Below are 25,127 nucleotides of genomic sequence, written 5' to 3'. Positions count from 1 at the left end.
CGATATAGCCCCGTACATGCTTGCATCTGCTTTGATCTTAGATATTAAAACACGAATGACCCAGAGTCCAAAGAAGTTGGCACGTAAATTATCGCAATACGTTAGGGATGAACCCCCACAAAATGATGTGTGTCCAAGAACTGGTGGAGGAAAATAGGCAAAACGTGTGAATTACTCTACGTGACTATGTTAAACAATTGAAAGTGTAATGTTGGATCCGCTGCCGTATTTCGTGAGTGATGGAGCCTGGTTCCATCTGACAGGGCACGTGAACTCCAAGAACACCAGATACTGGTCAACAGACAATCCCTATACGATAAATAAGAAACCTATTCAAGCTGAAAAAATTGGAGCGTGGTGTGCCGTGTCAGCAGGTCGGATTGTGGGCCCTTTTTTTTAAAAAAAAAAAGTAAAAACTACTGTGCATTTGAGAATCTGGGAAATTTTACGCGCAGTTGACCCCGATGAACATACGTATGCTGTCTGTCAACAGAATGGGGCGACCTTTCACACCCCATGCGAGTCAGTCTTACGAATTCACGAAAGATCAACAGAAGAAAGGACTGTCAGCAAAGGACAGGCTGCCGCGTTCGCCGGAACTAACCACTCGTAACTTTTGTCTGTGGGGGCAGTGTAAAGGGAGAAGTTTACGCAAATAACCGAATTCGTAATGAAATTTTGAGAACTGATGCGGCGGAGTGTATATTAACATGTCAGGGCGCGCGCAAAAGTGCATTGACACACAGTCATTTTAAAGTCCTAATGTAAACGGTAAGACGAATTCAGGAAACGTAGACACTTTAGTTAGCTTATTTGTTGTTTTTTTATTATCTCATTATTGCATGTTTATCTACTAGTTGTATCTGCTCTTGGTGGGCAACTGTTCGTGCGTAACTGACGAGCCGTCTGTACTGGGGGGCCTGTTTTTCGTCCGCCACACTGCAGTAACTTGAAAATTAGTATACAGATATGTACTGATGACGCAGATCATTATGGTCACTGCTCACCGCGATACTGATTGCCGCCTTGTGGCGTTACTGGCACGGAACGCGGGAAGGAACGTCCATAAGCGGAGCACATGCAAGTGGGTAATCACTGTAGCGATGACAGGAGCTGCAAATTGGGAGAAGGTGACAATGACGAAGGGCAGAATGTTATGACCTGGCGTCGGGTAACGAGAATCCCGAAACTGCGAACGTCTTCGGCTGTTCCCGTGTTAATGGTGTGTTTATCCATGGAAAGTGGTTTAATGGATGGTAGATCACGAGTCACAGAACGTGGAGGTCGGAGGCTTGCCCGTTCTCCAACAGAGAATAGGCGGCGGCCTGTGGCATGCAGGTACTGGCAAACGTGTTTCAGAGCACACCGTTCAGCTATCGGGCGCTGGTCCACAAAACGCATGCCCATAATTTACGGGACCTGTGTGTAGACATAGGAGCTCCGCAGCAGACCACCGTACCTGTCCCATGTTAATCCTACGTCGTCAATTAAGATTGCAGTGGGCATGGAATAATCGTGACTCGACCGTGGAGCAATGGAAACATGTTGCCTCGGTGTATGAATTGATTTTCTTGATACACTAGGTCAGTGATCATGTCCTGATAACGCCGTTCCCCAAGCGAACGCCTGCTCGAAACATGCACCCGCCCGTGGACATTGACTGATAGGGGCAATATTGTTGGGCGGACATGACAGCTGTAGATTACGTGAACGTTATTGTGGACCACCTGCATTCCTTCATGCTTGGTAATCTCGGCGCGACGGAATCTTCCAGCAGGATAACTCTGTTTGTCACCTGGTCAGGATCGTGCTACCACGGTTTTGAGGAGCAAGAAGTGAACTCACTTTGATGTCTTAGCTACCAAATTCGCTTATTTTCAGGAACGCCATCGGGCGCTGGTCCATAAACGGCATGCCCGTAATTTAGGGACCTGTATGTGGAGCCACGTACCTCCCGAAGCCTATCCACTACTTACCGAATATGTGCCACGCAGAATCTCTGCTGCACTGCATTAACAACATGGAGCGGCACTCTATTTAGCAGATGCTGGTAATGTTTCGCCTCGTCAGTGAAGCTTATGTGATTACAATCAAGCCAACAGTAAAATCATTGCACTATATTTCATACATGTTTTATACAGTTTTTCTTCGATTAAGAGGCATATAAGTTCCTACGTATTAAAACGACATACAAAATATTGTTAAATTTTCCTGAACTGAGCTGAAGACACTTTCGACAAACAACGGGGAGAATGTGATGGTGGCTTTCGAAAGGGAAGATACTGCATGGAGCAGATTATTTGATTGAAAATCAATAATCCGCAATAGAATTTTAGTCAACAAATCTGCGATAGCAATTATTGGTTTGAAGAAAACATTTGAGAAACAAAAGGTGAAGTCATTTGAGAATTTAATGTTAAAGCAAAATTAGCAAACACAATTCGTGAAACTCGTAACAGATATGATACCTAAAGTGAAATTTATGGGAAGAATATCTTAGCCGTTTGAAGTAAAAATTGGGGATACACATGGGGACTGCTTGTAACTTTTGCTGTTTATTTTCCGTTTAGGAAAAGAAAAAAATGTGAGGAGCTGGAATTTGGAACAAAAAACTCTGCAAAATTGAAGCAAAAATTCTGGGAACGAAATACAACGGAATTACGGTGAACAGCCTGGCGTTCGCAGACGATTTTGCAGTGCCTTCAGAAAATCTGAATGCAGCAGATGCTCATATAAATCTTCTGAAAAGAATAGCAAATGGAACTGGTGTCAGAATAGCAGCTGAAAAAATGACGAAAAATAGAGAGCATGCGCTCATAAGTATGAGATATTAGCTGCGTACTGTCTCACTTGAGTTTCGTCTCTAGTGAACACTCGCCGTCCACGGCAATTTTCTGGCCCCCATTCAATTTCCTGAAGGTCATGTCTACAATAGGCAGTAACAACCGTGTACAGTAAATATTAGAGGGGTTGGCGCCAGTGACGGAGGGTCTCAGCCTACTCGACGGCAGCGCCTGTCAAACGTTGCCCGCACGTCTTAGCTGCTCTGCCGGTTGCCTGCCTGCCCCTGCACACTTGTGCATTCGGCTCAGGGGACTAGCAGCGCCTAAAAGGAACGGCTGGAGACGCGCCCGCGGTCTGCGGCCGAGTCGTAAAACTGTGGACGGGCGCTGCTAACAACGCGAATCTGCACTCGCCACTCCTCTGACCCCGCCTCCGTTAAACGCTTACTGCGGACGACGCTGTCTGCACAGTACAAGGCAACCTTTTTTTACTTCTCTCAGAAGTATCACATACCTTGCTCCTAACAAGGGGTGGTCACGGGGTCTTTTATGGGGCTCTGGAACGGATTGAATTGTGCTGCAGTTTAAAGCGCCAGGCACCTCACCATACAGCCGTTCATCCTGTTGGGCTTTGGTAAAGGAGGTTCCGTCCTCTGAAAGTGGAAAGGCGTCAGCTGTAGTGGTGAAATAGCAGTGTGTACTGCTTTAAAGATGATTTTCAGCTCAAAGGTCAACTTTTGTCTTCCAGTGAGACTTAGAACCTAACAAGAATTTTTAGTTTCCAGAAAAATCTAGTGTTCAAAAAGATTTGAGCTTTTCACCTCTAAAGAAGATACTCAAAGCGTTTCGAAGAAACAGTCCATATATTATTTTTTTGATGTTCCTGATCCTAAAAAAAAACTATTGCTCTGATTTCACTTTTAATAGGAGCTAAGGACTGCCTTCATTATGTTGATTACTAAATACGCTGGGCATACAACTTGATATTACTATCGCATGATGTGTGTCTACCAAATAACAAACACTATGTGATCAAAAGTATCCGGACACCCCCAAAAACATAAGTTTTTCATATTAATTGCATTGTGCTGCCATCTACTGCCAAGTATTCCAAATCAGCGACCTCAGTAGCCATTAGATATCCTGAGAGAGCAGAATGGGGAGCTCCGCGGAACTCACGGACTTCGAACGTGGTCAGCTGATCGTGTGTCATTTGTGTCATACGTCTCTACGCGAGGTTTCCATACTCCTAAATATCCCTAGGCCCACCGTTTCCGATGTGATAGTGAAGTGGAAACGTGAAGGGACACGTACAGCACAAAAGTGTACAGGCCGACCTCGTCTGTTGACTGACAGAGACTGCCGACAGTTAAAGAGGGTCGTAATGTGTAATAGGCAGGCATCTATCCAGACCATCACACAGGAATTCCAAACTGCTTCAGGATCCAGTGCAAGTACTATGACAGTTAGGCGGGAGGTGAGAACTTGGATTTCATGGTCGAGCGGCTGTTCATAAGCCACACATCACGCCGGTAAACGCCAAACGACGCCTCGCTTGGGCTGCCATTCCCGAAGGAATTTTCCAGCACCTGAGCGAACGTATGCCTGCTAGAGTGGGAGCTGTCATCAAGGTTAGGGGTGGGCCAACACCATATTGAATTCAAACATTACCGATGGAGGGCGCCACGAACTTGCAAGTGATTTTCAGCCAGGTGTCCGGATACTTTTGATCACATAGTGTAGCTCCATGAGGCTTGAACCAGACATAGGAAAAACTGTTGCAATATAGTACAAAAGGTAACTGAAATAAATACGCAATAATGGACTGTAGGAAAACCAGAAAAGAAGAGAATCGAAGCATTTCAGATGTGGTGTTACAGAAGACTGTGGAAAATTAGGTGGACTGATGAGGTAAGGAATGTGGAGGTTCTCCGCACAATCAGCGAGGAAAGGTATATATGGGTAACAGTGACAAGATTGTAGGACATCTGTTAAGACACTACGGAATAACTTCGATGGTTCTAGAGGGAGCTATAGAGGGTAAAAACTGTAGAGGAAAACAAAGACTGGAATCAACCCATCAACTAATTAAGAACATACTAGGGGCATTTGGAAAGTCCGTGCAAAAATAAAAACTACTTATGTGTTTGGGGTAAACCTTCTTTATTTTTCGACAGTCTTTTTTAGACTTATACAGTTCGTCCAACGCTGTTCTAATTTGTTGTTCCCTTCCGAATAATAGGAATTGACCAAGTCTGCAAAATAGCTATTAGTTGCTGCAATCACCTCCTCGTTTGAATAAAATCTTTGTCCCGCCAGCCATTTCTTCAAATTGGGGAACAAATAGTAGTCCGAGGGAGCCAAGTCTGGAGAACAGTAGGGGGATGTAAAACGAGTTGGAATCCTATTTCCAATAATTTTGCGAACATAACTGCTGAGGGGTGTGCTGGTGCATAGTCATGCTGGAAAAGCAGTTTTTTGTGGTCCAATCGCTGACGTTTTTCTTGCAGCTCGGTTTTCAAACAGTCCAATAATGATGAATAATATGCACCTGTAATAGTTTTACCCTTTTCCAGATAGTCAATGAGGATTATCCCTTGCGAATCCCAAAAGACAGTCGCCATAATCTTTCCCGCCAAAGGAATGGTCTTCGCCTTTTTTGGTGCAGATTCTCCCTTCGTAACCCGTTGTTTAGATCGTTCTTTGGTCTCAGGAGTATAGTAATGTATCCACGTCTCATCCACAGTGACGAAACGGCGCTGAAAGTCCTGCAGATTCTTCCTGAACAGCTGCAACCCATTCCTTGCAACACCTCACACGATTCCGTTTTTGGTCAAGCCTGAGCAATCGCGGAACCCATCTTGCGGATAGCTTTCTCATGTCCAACTGTTTATACAAAATATTATGTAGCCGTTCATTCGAGATGTCCACAGCACTAGCAATCTCACACACCTTAACCCTTCTGTCATCCATCACCATATCCTGGATTTTATCAATGATTTCTGGAGTCGTAACCTCCACAGGGCGTCCAGAACGTTCAGCATCACTTGTGCCCATATGGCCACTCCGAAAATTTTGAAACCACTTATAAACTGTACAAACCGAAGGTGCAGAGTCACCGTAATGTTTATCAAGTTTCTCTTTAGTCTCCTGAGGCCTTTTGCCTTTCATAAAGTAATGTTTCATGACCAAGCGAAATTCTTTTTCGTCCATTTTTTAACAACCGCTCGACTTCCTTGATTCACACGAATGCCAAACTCACGGAAATAGACCAATATGGCTGAAACTTGGTGTGCGTTCTTTCCAAAGATGCTACTAACTAAAAATCAACTTGATACGCCCCGGTGGTGCCATCTCTCGGACGTTGCACGGACTTTTCAAACGCCCCTCGTAGGTTGCAAGTGCTACTTCGAAATGAAAAGGTCGACGCAGGAGTGGAATCAGTGTGGGCCGCATGTAACCACTCAGAAGACTGATGACCAAAAAAAAGGCAATTTCTGTCCCTCTCCTCCTACATCGACGGGTTCGCCTCTCGTGATATCAGGTGGTCAGTTATGCATTACACGGGGTGTAGACATACTTTTGATCAGATAGTGTAGACTTGCCTTCGGTTCGGTGCAGCATCCTTCGGCTGGGTGGAGGTGACGTTTTTAAGCACTCCGCGGGCTCGTGTGCGCTAAAAGGAACGTGTCAGCGGCTGCTGTACCTCACAGTTCACCTGCGGTGCCCCCGCCCCCGCGCCTGTGCCGAGTGCCGGGTCACCTCGCGGCCGCGTCCCCCGCTAACAGCCGTGGGCCGCGCCGCCGCCCACGCGCGCTCCTGCCGGCCCTTCGCGTCGCGTCGTTTATTTGCCGCCGCCGCCGCCGCCGCCGCCGGCTGACGCAGCATCTTCTGCCGCCGGCGGACAGAGTGCTGCCGGCTTTTGCTCTCTTTGGCTTATTAGCTGCTGGCCAGAGTCGATGACACTCCACGGGGGGCACTGCCCGACCGACACACCTCGACTACCGTACGCCTCGCCTTCCCACACCCGTCCACTGCCCGGCGAGGGTCAAATTTGCCTTCTGGGCTGATTCTCGGCAACAGCTTACACGTAGCAGCCAGCACACTTAGCTTTGTTCAAATGTGTGTGAAATCTTATGGGACCGAACTGCTAAGGTCTTCAGTCCCTAAGCTTACACACTACTTACCCTAAATTATCCTAAGGACAAACACACACACACACACACACACACACACACACACACACACACACACACACACACACACACACACACACACACATGCCCGAGGGAGGACTCGAACCTCCGCCGGGACCAGCCGTACAGTCCATGACTGCAGCGCCTTGGACCGCTCGGCTAATCCCGCTCGGTGATTTTCCAAATTCTTCGCGATCTCTTAACAGGATTACAATATCATCAGGAAACCTAAGGTTCTATTTCTTCTGCCTGAACTTTTATCCGATTTTCCAAGTTTCTCCTTGTTTCCCCTTATTCCTTGCTCAACGGTCAGACTGAATAACATCGGGAATAGGCTACAATCATGACTCACTCTCTTCTGAACTACTGACTACTTCGACTTCATTGCCCTCAGTTCTTGCCGGCCGCTGGTGGCCGAGCGGTTCTGGTGCTACAGTCTGGAACCGCGCGACCGCTACGGTCGCAGGTTCGAATCCTGCCTCGGGCGTGGATGTGTGTGTTGTCCTTAGGCTAGTTAGGTTTAAGTAGTTCTAAGTTCTAGGGGACTTATGACCTCAGCAGTTGAGTCCCATAGTGCTCAGAGCCATTTGAACCAACCCTCAGTTCTTATAACTGCAGGTCAAGTCCCTGTACAAATTGTAGAAAAGCTTACGCTCCGTTTATTTTGTCCCTGCTACCTTCAGAATTTGGAGGAGTAAATTGCAGACAGGTTTAAGTAGTGTAGCTGTAGCTGCTGCTGTCGTCTGCCGTGACACCAGGCGTGCCGTGTTGTGTGTGTTGGCAGTTATCGGCGACTACCTGAAGAGAGGCCTGTCCGGTGGGGAGAAGAAGCGGGCCAACATCGCGTGCGAGCTGCTCACCAACCCGTCGCTGATGCTGCTCGACGTAAGTAGAGTTTCTGCCGCCAGGCGGCTGCTCCCTGCCGCCCTAGGCACACAAATGTAACCTCCAAACACCGACCAGGCGCATCATAAACTTTACTGTGGACATCGAGCAACAAGTGAAGAGAGAAATAAAAATAAACTCAGTTGGGCAACAGATTACTCACAAGGGCACATTCTCAAATGTCAATAAATGATCGTGACGGAACTTGGCCGGTGTGTAGAGGGGGCAAAATAATGCGATATTTTTTGCTCGTACCCAGTTACTCTTTTAAGGAGTAAAACGCACCTCCAAAAGTAATTTGGCATATTAGATTTGGAGGGAATATCTTTGAAACGATGGTACTCAAAATATGTTTTTCACATTAAATTTCATGTGTAATTAACGTTCTTGGAAACTGTAAAATCAAATTTTGTAATAATTTCAAATTTTGCTAAATGCCCCACCATCAGTAATTAATTTTGAAAAATGAAAACTTTTTGTAGAATGTAATTAAAAAAGCGTTAAAGCTTCATACATCCCTGTGTAATAAGCTGTACACTATATGCTGCCACAGTATTTTCAACATACCTATTTAAAATACCCAAATATTCATTATTAGACTAGTTACTTATTTCATTTGTTTGTTTTATGTTTTAAATTATTTTTCTTTTTACATTCTTTTTTGTTTTTCTTTTAGTTTACCGTTTCGGATGTGTATTTTGTTAATTGAAAATAATGAGCAACTCATTATTATGGCATAAAATCATTATAATAATAATAAAAGTAATAATCAGTAAATTAATGCTTAAAACATAACGTTTTCTTACACCATGCACATAAAATGAACGAAAGTTTTTTCACATAATATACACGATAGAGAACACAATATAAAACAAAATTTAGCAGGATTTCAAATCGTCCCTGGTGACACACTTAATACGCTGATTCGTATCTGACGTATTTAAGTAAAATGGTAAGCCTTTGCGAAGAGAATTCATCATGTACATGTGAGTGCAGCTTGATTGTATTGTTTCTCAAGTGGAGACTGACATCATATTCATTCAACAGAACTAGATCTGGAAACCTTCTCACAAAGTTCTTCCAGCATCGAAAGCCGTATACGTCTCATGATTGTTTTATTATGACGTTGTATCTCCTGAACCATATGCCGTACAAAGATAATTTTGCGGCACATTTAGTGATATATGTGGATCCTGTGTACAAAATGTACTGCGAATAGAGCTGGCAACAAAGAAGTAACGTCAAGCCTGATGGTGCAGTTTTATAGCTTAGACAGAGAAAATGTAATAACCGATAAATTTTTTCTTTTAGTTATTTTGCGGGAGATTTTAGCGAGGAAGAGATTCGGAAAAGGTTTGAAATCATGTTTAAAGTTCGTTGGAAGTCACTAACAGCTCTCATTCTCAAATACTGCAAGAATATAGTGTGGATAATGTGCACGCCGTGGCTGCCTCAACCCATTCACACAGTTTCTAACTTTAATACCTGCCTTATTGCGCACATCTTTAGCATCAGACTGTACCCTTTAATGAGAAGATTATGAAAGTGATTGAAATTTCTAAATTCAGTCTGTAATTTTATGAAATACTGAAAACCAAATTTTCGTTTCCCTTTGAAGCCGTTTGGCAGGCAAACTGAAATTGGGGCTGGGTGACCGTTTTTGCCGTAATGATCCAGACGGGTCTGAGAATACGCAAAATGGGTCGAAACCGGTTATTCAATAAAACAGAAAAGTGAGCAAGCGATGATCGTCTTTCTATACATCGGAAGTCGTCACGGTGTCGTATGGACTTTTCTTCTGTTACGACTAAAGTGTAGCATTAGGAAGAGAACAAAACTTCGTAACACATTCGTGTAAGATATCTGGTAATGCACTCGTGCTGAAAAAGAACAGAACACCTTAAACGGCTAGAGATAGGAAGTTCATATTAACAGGACATGAACGTTAGTGTGTTATGTAGAAATGATTATCATTTGAACCAAGCGGCCCGCGGGTTAATGTCAACATCGATATCGCGGCACAACACCATCTATCGATAAAATGTGCCTGCGGCTCTCATCAATATAAACGGAAGGTAATGGATCAGTGCGACTTGAGCAGACGACCAGGATGCTTCGCAGACGCATGCGCGAATCGTAGCGTCAAATCAGTGAGTTTGAAGGACTGCTCATTATTGGGATGAGAGAATGTGATGCATCCATCCGGGAAACTGCTGCTTATGTGGGACGAAGTGTTTCGGCAGTGCAACGGGTGTCCCCCTACCTTTTGACGAGTATGCAGAAATATGCTAGACGGCAATGGTGTAGGGAACAACGTCACTGGCGATAGGAATAGCATCAGATAGCGTTTTCGGACGAATTTAGGTTCTGTCTGTTTGAAAACGATGGCCGCATTTTGGTTCGCCACAGCCAGGGGGAGCGCCATCACAGTGACTGCATTCACAGAAGACATCCAGCGCTAACTCGAGGCCTTATGGCGTGGGTTGCTATTGGGTACAACAACAAATCATCGTTGTTGCGTGTCCAGGACACTGTGACGTACCTGAATGACGTCCTGCGAGCAGCAGCCATACCCTTTCTGCAAAACACCCCAGACGCCATTTTTCAGCAAGACAATGTATAACCCCATTTTGTTGCACGAAGACGTGCCTTCTTGGTGTCACAAGATGTCAGTCTTTTGCCCTGGTCCATCAGATCACCAGACTTGTTGCCAAACGAAAATGCGTGGGATACGGTGACCAATCGAAATTGTGTGGGATACAATGAAACGATGGGTTCAGCGTTGTGACCCAATGCCGACCACCAAACCAGCATGGAGAGATGTGGCACAGGATGACATTCGCGCCTTACACGTGTCGATTTCATCACGCATGGAAAAAGTTATCAGGACCCATGGCGTCCCCTGTGCCTACTAGGCAACGGGTCACATGCTGAACTGAACTGAGGTGACAGAACATACTAATGTACATGTCATGTGAATATGAAAGTCCTATCTCTAGTCGTTCAGGATGTTCTGATTTATTTTTTTTTTCTTCCTGAACATAAGTGTACGTTGTAACAGTGTGTTCAGTGTGAGCAACTGTCGAAATGAATGAATGAAGGTGAGTGAGTGGTTGTGGTACAGGAGCCGACGTCGGGGCTGGACTCGCACTCGGCCTACAGCCTGATGGTGAGCCTGAAGCGGTACGCCGTGTCGGAGGGCAAGACGGTGGTGGTGGCGGTGCACCAGCCGTCGTCGCAGATCTTCCAGCTGTTCGACAAGCTGCTGCTACTGTGCGCCGGCCAGACCGCCTACTACGGGCCCGCGCGCGCCGTCGTCGACTTCTTCGGCGCCATCGGCCTGCCCGTCATGCCGCAGTACAACCCCGCCGACTTCATCCGTGAGTATCGGACACGGCGACCGCCACCACTTCCTGCCTCTCCGTCTCACAGCACCACTTAAACCCAGCGTCCTCAGTTCTTTCTTGTCTACGTTCCACTTTCCGTCTACCGCTACAGTTTTTTCCCTCCGCAGTCCTTAAGTACCATAAACGATATTCCTTGATGGAATATTCAGTCCGGAATCGCACTGCTGCGACGGTCGCAGGTTCGAATCCTGCCTCGGGCAGTTAGGTTTAAGTGGTTCTAAGTTTTAGGGGATTTATGACCTCAGATGTTAGGTCCCATAGTGCTCAGAGCCATTTGAGCCATTTGAACCATTTTTGGTTCAGGATACAATCAAAACACTTGGCTGGGAGCTGCTACCCCACCCGCCGTATTCACCAGACTTGGCCCCTTCCGACTACCATTTGTTTTCATCGGTGGGACACGCATTGGCTGAGGAACACTTCGATTCCTACGAAGAAGTCGAAAATTGGATGTCTGATTGGTTTGCTTCAAAAGACGAACATTTCTATTGGTGTTGTGTCCACAAATTGCCAGAAAGGTGGTCAAAATGTATAGAAAGCAATGGTCAGTACTTTGGATAAAATGTTTTTACTTTTAATTCATAATTGTTGTTGTTGTGGTCTTCAGTCCTGAGACTCGTTTGATGCAGCTCTCCAAGCTACTCTATCCTGTGCAAGCTGCTCATCTCCCAGCCTGCATCCTTCTGAATCTGCTTAGTGTATTCATCTCTTGGCCTCCCTCCACGATTTTTACCCTCCACGCTGCCCTCCAATACTAAATTGGTGATCCCTCGATGTCTCGGAACATGTCCTACCAACCGATCCCTTCTTCTAGTCAAGTTGTGCCACAAGCTCCTCTTCTCCCCAATTCTATTCAATACCTCCTCATTAGTTGTGTGATCTACCCATCTAATCTTCAGCATTCTTCCGTAGCACCACATTTCGAAAGCTTCTATTCTCTTCTTGTCTAAACTATTTATCGTCCACGTTTCACTTCCATGCATGGCTAAACTCCATACAAATACTATCAGAAACGTCTTCCTGACTTTTAAATCTATACTCGATGTTAACAAATTTTTCTTCTTCAGAAACGCTTTCCTTGCGATTGCCCGTCTACAGTTTATATCCTCTCTACTTCGACCATCATCAGTTATTTTGCTCCCCAAATAGCAAAACTTCTTTACTACTTTAAGTGTCTCATTTCCTAATCTAATTCCCTCAGCATCACCCGACTTAATTCGACTACATGCCATTATCCTCGTTTTGCTTCTGTTGATGTTCATCTTATACCCTCCTTTCAAGACACTGTCCAATTAGTGTTTCATATTCACACAAAAAGACACTCATCTCATACCGGTACACCTGGTAGACTCACCACTTTTCACGGAACTGTCATAGACATACACTCGACGTTGCAAGTCCCACTGCTCCATAGTAACTGAGTAAATAAAATGGCGTCTTGTGTGGATCAGAACTATCCCCACCACGACCACCTCCCACCACCGCGCCGTCAGTACTACGCAGTTCAAACCTGTCCGCCTCCCGTGTGTCACCCTGTAGTTGGGTAATTTTCACATCTGTCAACACCTGCTTTCTTTGGGATTGAAATTATTATATCGTTCTTGAAGTCTGAAACTGAAGTAAAAGGAAACTTTTGTGTTTGGTGTGTGCAGTGGAGCAGGTGAAGGGGAGCGAGGAAATGCGGAAGAAGATTGTAGCAGCGAGCCGGGACGCACGCAGCTCGCCGGACTACCCGCAGGAGCTGCTGCCCGGATTCTTCGCGACCGACGCGCGCCACCACAAGTTCCTGGCAGACGCGGGCCAGCTGCACGCCAACGGTAAGCACACACCACCACTCCACTCCACTCCACTTCTGCTCCTCATACCACTGGTAGCCTAGGGCAGTCAGCGCTTGGCGTGTGGCGCACAGGTGGGCCTAAACCCCCTTTTACACGATCGACTTTGTCTCAGTTGGCTACTCCAGACACGCGCGTCTATTGCGGCGCCCCTGGCGTTTTATGCGCGTACTGACTCTCGCCTATTTTGAGTGGTCATTTCCGTTTACACGTCAGCGCCAAAATTGCTGGTGTTGTGATAACTGTCTGCTGTGCGGTTTGGCATTTGAATAGTGAAAGTGGTGTTATGAGGGGGACAAAAGCAACAAAATGTAGGAACAAACAATAATGATAGATAAAGATTTTAGACATGGCTGAAACAGCAACTGTTGATATTCTTCACGGTAAATGACAACCAAAACAGTTGCAGGATAAAGATTTATTAAAATTCTTGATCACGGTTTTGGTATATCTAAATATACCTTCATCAGAAGTAAAATACCCTGAACAGGAAGACACTTTCGTTAGCAATAACTAAGCATCGGAAATGAGAAAGGAAAAACACTATAGCTTAAGTAACCGTAAAATTACCAGAGTATTACAGGCACAAAAAGTTTGTCACTTACTAAAATTACATCCTGCAATGGAGATTAATAAAACAATTGTGCCAAAGGCGTCGTGAGTAGTTAAAACATCTCCATTTATACAACATGATTATGGACAGAGGGGCGATGTGAACACAGCTTAGCATCAGAGCTTCGCCTATGAACTATCGTGACGAGGGTGTGAAGGCCCTAGGGCAGACAGTTTCGCCGAGAGACAGTTTCAAACCCATCCTTGCTTTAATGTAATACAGTCTGGCTGACTAGAAGTTAGTTGTCTCGCCTGTTGATGCCATTTTTGATGTTTGCTGTTTGTGGTTTTCGATGTGTGTGTGTGTTTAATTGACTGTTATGTTTTTATTCACAACGACAGATGGTTTCGTTTTACTTTAATATTTTGGTTGTTTTCGAAAGTAAGTTACGCGATATTCTCGCGCATAACACTAGTGCCCCCTCTCGTTAGATGTGTTCCGTAGCGCAAGCTTCATCTGCTTGACACTAGGACACAGGTAAATTGGTTTTCATATTCTCTATTTTACTAGATGTTTTCAAATGGTTCTGATGTGTTTTATTTATTAAGAGAGAAGGTTTGAATTAGCACAACTTTTAATAATTTTGATGCGCATGTGTATGTATCCATGGATTTTAATGTGCGCGAGTGTCTAGCACATACCACAAGTGCCCTCTCTCGGCGAAACTGTGTGCCCTATGGCTTTCACACCCTCGTCACGATAGTTCATATGCGAAGCACTGATGCTAAGCTCTGTTCGCATCGACCCTCTGTCCATAATCATGTTGTATAAATGGAGATGATGTTTTAACTACTCACGACGCCTTTGGCACAATTGTTTTATTAATCTCCATTGCAGGATGTAATTTTAGTAAGTGACTAAAAGTTTTGTGCCTGTAAGACTCTAGTAATTTTACGGTTACTTAAGCTATAGTGTTTTTCCTTTCTTATTTCCGATGTTAAGTTTTTGCTAATGAAAGTGTTCCTCTTCAGGGTATTTTACTTCTGATGAATGTATATTTAGATATACCGAAACCATGGTCAAGAATTTTAATCTTTATCCTGCAACTGTTTGGCTGTCATCATTTACCGTGAAATAATGATAGAATTTATTAACGAACATAGCAGAATTCGTAATGGAAGTTCTTGACAAAAGTCGTGTGGTAAATTCGCTACATTCCTGAGAAATTAGTGAATAGGAAAAGCGTCATCCAAACATTTCAGAACATATACATGTACTTGCTCGAGAAAATATACTTGCAAACACATTAGAGAATATGTAAAACGCAGTAAATTGCTTTATTCTTCCTCTATTGTTTTCTTGCTAAGTGCCTAATAACAACGAAAATTATTTTTCTCGTCCAATAACTCAGACTTTTTCACAGTTCAAATAATTTTCATTAAAACACTTTTATCTATTTACGATCTTATTCATGCATAGTGCAGGTTTTGTTCTCTGTAAAACGTAATTGCGTTTTGCTTCCAGATATTTCGTCTCTCTTGTAGGAGAACACCAGTGGGCAGGAAAAAATATCAGGACCTTGTGTAACCTTTTACTGTGCCACAAAAAAAAAAAAAAAAAAAAAAAAAAAAAAAATGACACGAAAGCACGTAATCCGTCTCTGTAACACGAGTGAGCTCGACCTTAGTAGATTATAACTTTCGATGTTAGCAGACGCCGCCATAGCCCCTTGGCTCTGCGCATGCGCAGCATACTCGGAAATTTAGAACTCTGCACAATCTATAGATCATTGACGTCGTACAGACATTCGCGCCGCTGTAGGTTGCTGATTTACACGAGGCCACTAAAGGCGCACGCATTCGAGTAGTCGATTTTGACCGGAAAGTCGATCGTGTAAAACGGGCTTAAGTGACGTGGCAAGGACACACCAAATGTAGATACGTGGCCTTGCCGACCAAACATACGAGTATATCCGTTTCTTGCCTAACTACTAGGGAAATTCAGTAATGAAACAGAGAAATAGCTGTACAGCAAAAATAGTTTATTAAATCGATGAACTTGTCTATTTTCCCACGCAATCCCCACAGACTTCTGTGGACTTGTCCCGCCCTCTTAAAGAGTCTTCTTTTCCCCTCAGCGAAGAATTTTTACCGTGATCTAGAAACCACTTCTCTGTTCTTCTCCTTTACCCCTTCCGTTGAACATGGCACACAAAGCTTCTTTCGGCGGATCAACCACATACAAATTCGAAGGGGCAAGGCCAGTGTTTACGGAAATCCTCGCAGAATAAACCATCGCAGTTGACTATTACGTAAAAGTCATCACTGCTATTCCATTCTCCGTGTAGCAGGTCATGTAAGACCCCTACCTGCGTCTCGCCCTCTCAAAGCAAAAAACAGACTTCTTAAAATGTCAAGTTATTTCGTCGTCCCAGTGCAGAGGCAGAACGTAGACCTTTAGACCACTGTTTCTCCTGTGTCGCTTGAACCCAACAGTGTGAAAAAATACATAATTTTAACGTTTTTGGAAAATTAACCTTTGTTATCACAGTAAGCAAAGAACACAAGAAGAAATTGGCAAAAGTAAACATTCAGTTGTTTTAAGGAGATGAAATTACAAACTGTACAGTGATGTGGTGTGGTACTGCGTATGCATACAGGAATTACGCTCAGAGTTATTAATTTTTCTTATCGGTCAACATATAATTTTTCCTCGGTGACCAATGATATCTTTTAGCAAACCAGCTTACACTTTCCTAAACTCAATTATATTTCACATTGCTCGCAAGGCCGCGATCTTATAGTGTGACAATTATTGAAAGATATGGAAAAAAAACCGTAAATTAGTTACAAACTACGCCGTGCACGCACTTTATTCAACATGTAAACGTCACTGCAGATATGCGGATTTAGATTGACATGTTCGATATGCCTGCCATCATTGGCGATGGCCCGCATCTCGTGGTCGTGCGGTAGCGTTCTCGCTTCCCACGCCCGGGTTCCCGGGTTCGATTCCCGGCGGGGTCAGGGATTTTCTCTGCCTCGTGATGGCTGGGTGTTGTGTGATGTCCTTAGGTTAGTTAGGTTTAAGTAGTTCTAAGTTCTAGGGGACTGATGACCATAGATGTTAAGTCCCATAGTGCTCAGAGCCATTGGCGATGATCAGGACCAGACGAATAGCTAAATTCTGCATGACCGCTGAAGTGTCGGAAAATCGTTGCTAAGACCTCCTGAATATCTGTTTTCAGCTCAGCAATGGTTCTGGGGTTATTGCAGTACACCTTGTCTTCAGTACAGCCCCACAAAAAGGAGTCGCATGTGTTTAGATTCGGAGAACATGGCGGCCAATCAAGGCCCATGCCAGTGGCCTCTGGGTACCCCAGAGCCAGAATGCGGTTCCCAAAGTGCTCCTCCAGGACATCAAACAAACACTCTTACTTCGGTGGGGGTCGAGCTCAGTCTGTCATGAACCAAATCTTCTCGAAATCAGGGTCACTTTGGATAATGGGGATGAAGTCATCGTTCAAAACCTTCATATACCGTTCGGTAGTCACCGTGCCATCCAGGAATATCGCACCGATTCTTCCGTGACTGAACAGTGCACACCGCACAGTCACCTGTCGAGAGTGAAGAGACTTCTCGAACGCGAAATGCGGATTCTCTGTCTCCCAAACGTACCAGTTTTGCTTATTGACGAACCCATCCAAATCAATGTGGGCTTCGTCGCTGAACCAAACCATACATGCGCATAATTATTCCCATCATGCCCCGCTGCGAACAGTGCAGTTTGAGCGTCCCAACGCAAACCGTTCAGAAGTTACGACAGTTTTATTTCGTGTAGTTCAATAATTGTCATCCTGTAGGCTGTTACCTGTGCTACTCTCGCAGTTGATTCGTAGGTAGTAGCGAGTCGGCATGTTGAACCCGCGGGCAATGTTTACCTGCAGCGAGATGTTGAAGCCACTATGCATTTCTAATTGGGCTGCTTGTTTATAGCATTCAGCCCGTGTCACGTGGAGCTGCCGGGGCTCTTGAAAATTAATGGATCTGCCTCAGTCCCGGTGCTGTACAGCTATAGCTGATTCGTTGTGTTGGCCCAGTCGCACGTAGCGTTCACCATAGAATGCATGCATCAAAATCTTTACTACCCCTAAAAAATACGTCTGAAATTCGATGCATCAGCATGCGAACTTTGGTTTCCCTGCGCACTGTTAGTGGAAGACTTGGGAGTCTTTTGTTGTATCCACGGCCTCGGAGCCGACATTTCCTCATTTCATTCGGCTGACATCATTTGACCTCCGTTGGCCGGCAGCAGATCTTCCTCGTAAGGGACGCACTGTTCCCTGGCACGAGTTCTTCCTAGTTCGTTTGGTCGTCCCGGCCAGCCGCAAAACGCGACGCCATAGGCTGCGTCATTGGCTGCCCTTCATGTGTCGGTTGAGAAATTTGTACTTCTGCTGTACTAGAATCTGACGCACATTCCGTGATTTAATAAATACAAGGTGTGTTCAAAAAGTAAGGTGACTTTATATTTTGAAAAAATATTTATATATTCATCAATATTCATGTTGTCCCCTTCAAAGTAATCCACCTCAGATACAATACACTCGTGCCAACGCTTGTTCCAATCCTTGTAGCACTTCACATAAACACTTTTTGGTACAGCTTTGAGTACTTCCAGCGATGCTGTTTTTATTTCCTCAGTCGTTGAAAATCTTTGTCCTTTCATAGGTCTCTTCAGTTTTGGGAACAGGAAGAAGTCGCAGGGGGTCAAATCCGGCGAATATGGTAGCTGAGGCATGATTTTCGTGTTGTTTTTGGCCAAAAAATCTAACAAGCAACGATGAATGAGCAGGTGCATTAACATGATGCAAAAACCATGAATTGTTTTTCCGCAGTTCCGGACGTTTTTTTGCGTATTACTTCCCGCAAACGGCGCATAACGTCAAGGTAATGCCCATTACTGACCGTACGACCTTGAGGCAAAAATTCGTGATGCACTACGCCACTGTAATTGAAAAAAAAAGTGAACAAAACTTTGACATTTGTCGTACTTGCCGTGCTTTATTCGGTATTGGCTCTCCGGGATGCTCCCATTCGGACGATTGGGCTTCAGTTTTGAAATCAGGATCATCACTGACTTCATTCAAGAGCTCATGAGCGATGCTCATGCGACGGTTCTTCTGATCAAAATTGAGAAGTTTTGGAACAAACTTCGCTGACACATGTCTCATGCCCAAAACATCCGAAAAAATTGCATGACACGAGCCGGCAGATATACAAACATCCTCATCAGCTTCTCTCCGATAATTCGACGATTTTCCAGAACAATTTTCTTCACAGCTTCGACGTTATCATTCGTTGTCGATGTGCTGGGGCATTCAGGGCGAGGTTCGTCATTGGCATCTTCTCGGCCGTCTTTGAAGAGCTTGTACCATTTGTAAATTTGTTTTACTTAGAGCTGACTCACCGTATGCCACTGTCAACGTTTCAAGTGTTTCAGAGCACTTGATTCCATTTTTCACACAAAATTTTAATGCAAATGCTTTGTTCAATTTTTTATAACAATCTAAAACCCTAGAGCACACGAAAACACGTCTAATCTTTCTATCTGTCAAAAACAAACGGATTATGCTGTAGACTTGAAACTGTGAAGATATGTTCCAGACATATGTACCAACATAACAAAAAAAGCGATAATCGAATGTACGTTGCCCGCGCAATTCGAAAAGTCACCTTTTTGAACAGCCCTCGTACATCCTCGTAAGGGCAAGCAAACATTTTTTCCGGGTATCTATGTTTCGCCCATTGTAGCAACTGGTATTCGTCAGGATAGCATATTTACCACTCAAGCAGTAGCCGAATCTTTTTTTAATACAGCAAGTTCGTTGTTGACTGCAGAGATTACTTCACAATTGCAGTTTCAGCCTTAAGGCCATTATTGAGTGGTACTGCAAAACATTTTGCTTCAACACTTGTCAAACTTTAAAAATCTTCAAACACGTGTAGATGTCATCAGAACTGAGGCTTCCCAGTGAAGAATATAGCAGGACTGAACGAGCGCGAAGCATTACTCCAACCATGAGAAGTTAATCAGTAGCCGAAACACTGGCTCATGTAACGAGACGACACACACGCGTACCCGGAAAACTTCATAATTTTCTGTTTATCAAACAGCAGCTATTAACTCGTAAACACATACTAGTTAATTCAGTTTGTAATTCTCTGTTGCCCGTCTCCTCATCCTCCCAGAGAACAGCAATGTAAACTCTGAGAAGCATATCAAAAGCCGAGAGCACTATGCGAAAAGACTGAAGTCAACATTCCATTAACGATTCTGCAGCGGATATCTAATAATGTACGTACTAACAAACTGTTTGCTTTAAAATATCCGTATCATCTTTTTGAGACCTAAAGATATTCATTATTGCAAGAAAAAATCACAAATACCCTGTATAAACATACATATAAAACTGGCGCGAGCAAGCTGTCGCTTGAACAGCACATTTCGTAGTGTTTAATATTCTGTAAAGCTATACTGTGTCTGTTCTCCTGTAGCGCTACATGCAGAATTATTACGGTGGAAAACTCAGTTTTGTTGATGACTAAGCAGTAACACATAAGGCCGTGCTTTAATTCCACCGTATGCTGAATGGCAGAGTTTATATCCCTGAAACAAGGATTATTTCAATCACTGTTTACGAACAAGAGCCATTCAAATAAATACGGAAGTTTAACGGAGTCTGAAAGGAGACCTACAAAGCGCGTTGTTATAATGCCGAGTGAAGCCAGATAGCATGGCGCGAAAGAGCTTTCATTATGTGGAGCTGATGGAAGGTAATGGTACTCGACGGTAGGTGGAAGGCTTCAGACGGCGCAATATCCCGGAAAAGACTGCGCGTCGCTGCTTTATACCGGCCACACCATTGTGCAGTGGCTCTTTGGCGGGTACTAAAGCTCTTATCTCTGTCGTTGTGGCCACCCAGTGGTCTCTTTCTTCCTGCCACGCTTATCGCCTGAGTACTAAAGGTCATTTAGTCCAGTAATTGCGCACACTTCATTCACTGTGTTGTTTGTTGACGTTGCAATGCTCCAACAAGTTTTTACGTTTCTACACGTGCCTCGGAAAATTAAATTGACCCTTCGAAAGACTCTTAGTTCCTAGAGTGTGGTAGCTTGTTCTTCACAGCTGTTATGTCATCAGCTGTTTTGTAAAACATTACAGCCTGTTTGCCACAGGTTCAATCGTTGCAATGAGTGTACAAAACCCCCAAAAGATGTAGCAGAATGACTCTCACATATTATCCTATTGCACACCTTAAGTAAAGTGCTGGGTTAATACTAGATACCAATCAAACGCTCACAGACTGTCCACGAAAGGCGACTGTGTTCCAGTCCGTTGTAGCAGCCTATTATAGTCTAAGTTATATTATAATTAACAAATTCTACTATCATCAACCAGATACAAATGTTCATATTTTCTGACCAAGCCATCATCAGACGATCATGAATTCGAATGGACTATTCTCACACACTGTTTCAAACGGTATGTATGCAGTAGGTTAATAATAGTAGTAAACGGTATATAAGAGTACCTACGAGATACAAAACGACAGGGCAAATATAAGAAAATTAAGACCCATCTCCAGGTGAAGATTGTGAAACATTTTACGATCTTCCACACTTGAGACACTTCGACATGCTTTCCCACCCACCTGAAATAACAGGTAGTTACAATTAAACTTTCGCTACTGGAGCCTACGAGGGGCGTTTGAAAAGTCCGTGCGAAGTCCTAGAGATGGCACGACCGGCGCATATCGAGGTCAGGCCCCCACAACCGCACGAGTGGTCGACTGTGAAGAGCGGACAAATTGAATAGCTGGGCGGCGGCCATTAGAGTGGTAAACTGACGTGCGGAGTTCGAATGTTTATACATCGCTTTTGGTTGTAAAATGCCTTTCCTTGAGTTAGGTCATAAACATAATGCCTCATTTAAATACGTTACTACAATATACTTTTTATTTTATGCACAAACAGCGACTAGTCACTGTTTATGAATTTATCTCACGTACTACATGGAATCTGCCGTTGCTAAAAGTTATGTACTTGACCCCTAGCATTTTTCGTAGTTCATTTATGATAGATGTACGCAAAATGCATCAAAATACTCGGAAGATTTGCCCACTATATTAACAGATATTTTCTGACTCTACCTTGCTTTAGATTTTATGACGAGAAGTGCGTTATATATGGCATAGTGCTTTGGCAACTCACGACCAAATTAAAAAGTTTCAACCTAACCTAGACCATGAAAACGCTACGATCAGCCAACTTTCTTCAAAATGATCAGAACATATAAAAAGTTATTCTGTCGGTCGGAAATCTTGCCTCCTGACATCGTGTAACCATTTTTGTAACAGCTGTGGTTTGGAGAAAGGAAACCTGCAAATAGATGCACACATTATGCTAATACCGTGTTATAAAAACATTTATTAAGCAAGTGCACTGACATACAAAACAACTTAAAATATCCACATACCTGTGAAATGTAATATTCGTTCCTTTCTCGAATTTATTTGTACAATTAATCGCTGCACAACTCTTCACCATTGTACTTCTTTTGATTGAAACGTACAGACAGTAGAATTACGAGTAACAAATACTGTATGTACGCCCCAACAAATATACAGCGTTGAATCAGGGTCTTCATAAACAACAATACTACACAACACATCAGACTACAACCACTATAATGGCGTCCAGCCGAAGGTTCAAATTATCCCGCGACTGCAGCGCCATAAGTGAGTCTAGTTATTTTTTACAAGGTCTTCGATCGAGGTCTTGTTTAGTTAGTAGCATCTTTGGAAAGAACGCACACAAAGTTTCAGCCATATTGGTTTATTTCTTTGTGTTTGTCATTCCTGTGAATCAAGGAAGTCGAGTGGTTATCAAGAAATGGACGAAAAAGAATTTCGTGTGATGATTAAACATTACTTTATGAAAGGCAAAACGCCTCAGGAGACTAAAGAGAAGCTTGATAAACATTACGGTGATTCTGCACCTTCGATTAGAGCAGTTTATAAGTGGTTTCAAAATTTTCGGAGTGGCTATATGGGCACAAGTGATGCTGAACGTTCTGGACGCCCTGTGGAGGTTACAACTCCAGTAATCATTGATAAAATCCATGATATGGTGATGGATGACAGAAGAGTTAAGGTGTGTGAGATTGCTAGTGCTGTGGACATCTCGAATAAATGGGTTCATAATATTTTGTCTAAACATTTGGACATGAGAAAGCTATCTGCAAATTGGGTTCCGCGATTGCTCACGCTTGACCGAAAACGGAATCGTGTGAAGTGTTGCAAGGAATGTTTGCAGCTGTTCAGGAAGAATCCGCAGGACTTTCAGCGTCGTTTCGTCACTGTGGGTGAAACATGGATATATTACTATACTCCTGAGACCAAGGATCAATCTAAACAATGAGTTACCAAGGGAGAATCTGCACCAAAAAAGGCGAAGACTATTCCTTCGGCCGGAAAGGTTATGGTGACTGTCTTTTGGGATTCACAAGGGATAATCCTCATAGACTATCTGTAAAAGGGTAAAACTATTACAGGTGCATATTATTCATTGGACTGTTTTAAAACTGAGCTGCAAGAAAAACGCCAGCGATTGGACCGCAAAAAAGTTTTTTCCATCACGACAAAGCACCAGCACACACCTCAGCAGTTGTGGTCGCAAAATTAGTGGAAATAGGATTCCAACTCGTTTCACATTCCCCCCATTCTCCAGACTTGGCTCCCCTGGATTGCTATTTGTTCCCCAATTTGAAGAAATTGCTGGCAGGACAAAGATTTTATTCAAATGAGATGGTGATTGCAGAAATTAATAGCTATTTTGCAGACTTGGACAATTCCTATTATTCGGAAGGGATCAACAAATTAGAACAGCGTTGGACGAAGTGTAGAAGTCTAAAAGGAGACTGTCGAAAAATAAAAAACGTTTACCCCAAATACGTAAGTAGTTTTTATTTTTGCACAGACTATTCAAACGCCCTTCGAATGTGGGCGAAAAACTATTTACCGTATGGGTAGCAAACTGTATAGGAATCATGGTCGGAATGAGATTTTCACTCTGCAGCGGAGTGTGCGCTGATACGAAACTTCCTGGCAGATTAAAACTGTGTGCCCGACCGAGACTCGAACTCGGGACCTTTGCCTTTCGCGGGCAAGTGCTCTACCATCTGAGCTACCGAAGCACGACTCACGCCCGGTCTCACAGATACTGGCAGAAGTGAAGCTGTGAGACCGGGCGTGAGTCGTGCTTGGGTAGCTCAGATGGTAGAGCACTTGCCCGCGAAAGGCAAAGGTCCCGAGTTCGAGTCTCGGTCGGGCACACAGTTTTAATCTGCCAGGAAGTTTCAATCATGGTCGGACTGTGAGCTGCGGATCTTTAGATGTTAGTAATGTTAGTGTCATGACTTACCGTTAGGTGCAGGCACTGATACGGAACTTAGAATTCAAAGGACATGAAGCATCAGCGGCATACTTTACAATGATCTGTTTCACCCTCGTGTGATCCCTGCTCTGTGGGAGAGAGGCGCTGTGGACTCAACTGTTATGATGCACGATGGAGCTCTACTTCACATTGCTCACTCGGTTACTCTCTAACACATTTGGAGAAAACCAAATTATTGGCCGATCGTTCCAAACTGGTCGGCCACTAAAGTCACCAGAAGTGAATGGGAGTGATCTCAGGCTGTGGGGTTACCTGAAGGACAGGGTTTGTCAACGGGACACTAACACACGTTGGAGGTCGAAGATCGGCATAGCGAGGGAGGTACCCAACATCCCACCGGCTTCGGGCAGCTGTAGAGCAATCTCTAGTGCGGTTGCAGGCTGTCTGGGATGTAGACGGTCGCTGCACAACGGCTGTAAACTGGAAAGCACACTGAGGTGACAAGTCGTGGGATAGCAATATGCACGTACACGGATGTCGGCAGTATCGCCTACACAAGATATTAAAGGTTAGTGCATTGGTGGAGCTGTCATGTGTACTCTGGTGATTGGTGCGAAAAGATTTCCATCGTGATTAGGCCACACAACGTGAATTTAGACTACGAATATTGAATGGTAGTTGGAGGTGGACGCATGGGACATATCATTTCGGAAATCGTTAGGGAATTCAGTATGCCGAGATCCACAGTGTCAAGACCGTGACGAGAATACTAAATTTCAGGCATTACCTCTCACCACGGGCAACGCAGTGGCTGACGGCCTTCACTTAACGACAGAGATCAGTGGCGTTTGTGTAGTCGTCGGTGCTAACAGACAAGGAACGCTGCCTGAAATAAGCCCAGAAATCAATGTGGGGACGAACGTATGCGTTAGGACAGTATGGCGAAATTTGGCGTCAGTGGGCTATGGCAGCAATGGCCGACGCGAGTGCCTTTGCTAACAGCACGACACC

At 44.2% G+C, this 25,127-nt stretch overlaps 1 protein-coding gene across 1 annotated transcript in view; it reads left to right on the top strand.

Annotated features, from left to right (window-relative positions):
• Positions 1-25,127, top strand: part of LOC126234915 (uncharacterized) — a 127,485-nt gene that overhangs the window by 66,490 nt on the left and 35,868 nt on the right. Inside the window, exons 6-8 of the mRNA XM_049943654.1 lie at positions 7,764-7,864; positions 10,989-11,244; positions 12,924-13,088. Coding sequence (XP_049799611.1) covers positions 7,764-7,864; positions 10,989-11,244; positions 12,924-13,088 — 522 coding nt within the window. The remainder of the gene's footprint in view (positions 1-7,763; positions 7,865-10,988; positions 11,245-12,923; positions 13,089-25,127) is intronic.

Source organism: Schistocerca nitens, chromosome 2 (assembly GCF_023898315.1).
Source record: "Schistocerca nitens isolate TAMUIC-IGC-003100 chromosome 2, iqSchNite1.1, whole genome shotgun sequence".
In the NCBI taxonomy this organism is placed as follows: domain Eukaryota; kingdom Metazoa; phylum Arthropoda; class Insecta; order Orthoptera; family Acrididae; genus Schistocerca; species Schistocerca nitens.
Note: the sequence above shows the minus strand (reverse complement) of the source record. Positions and strands in the feature narration are given on the sequence as shown.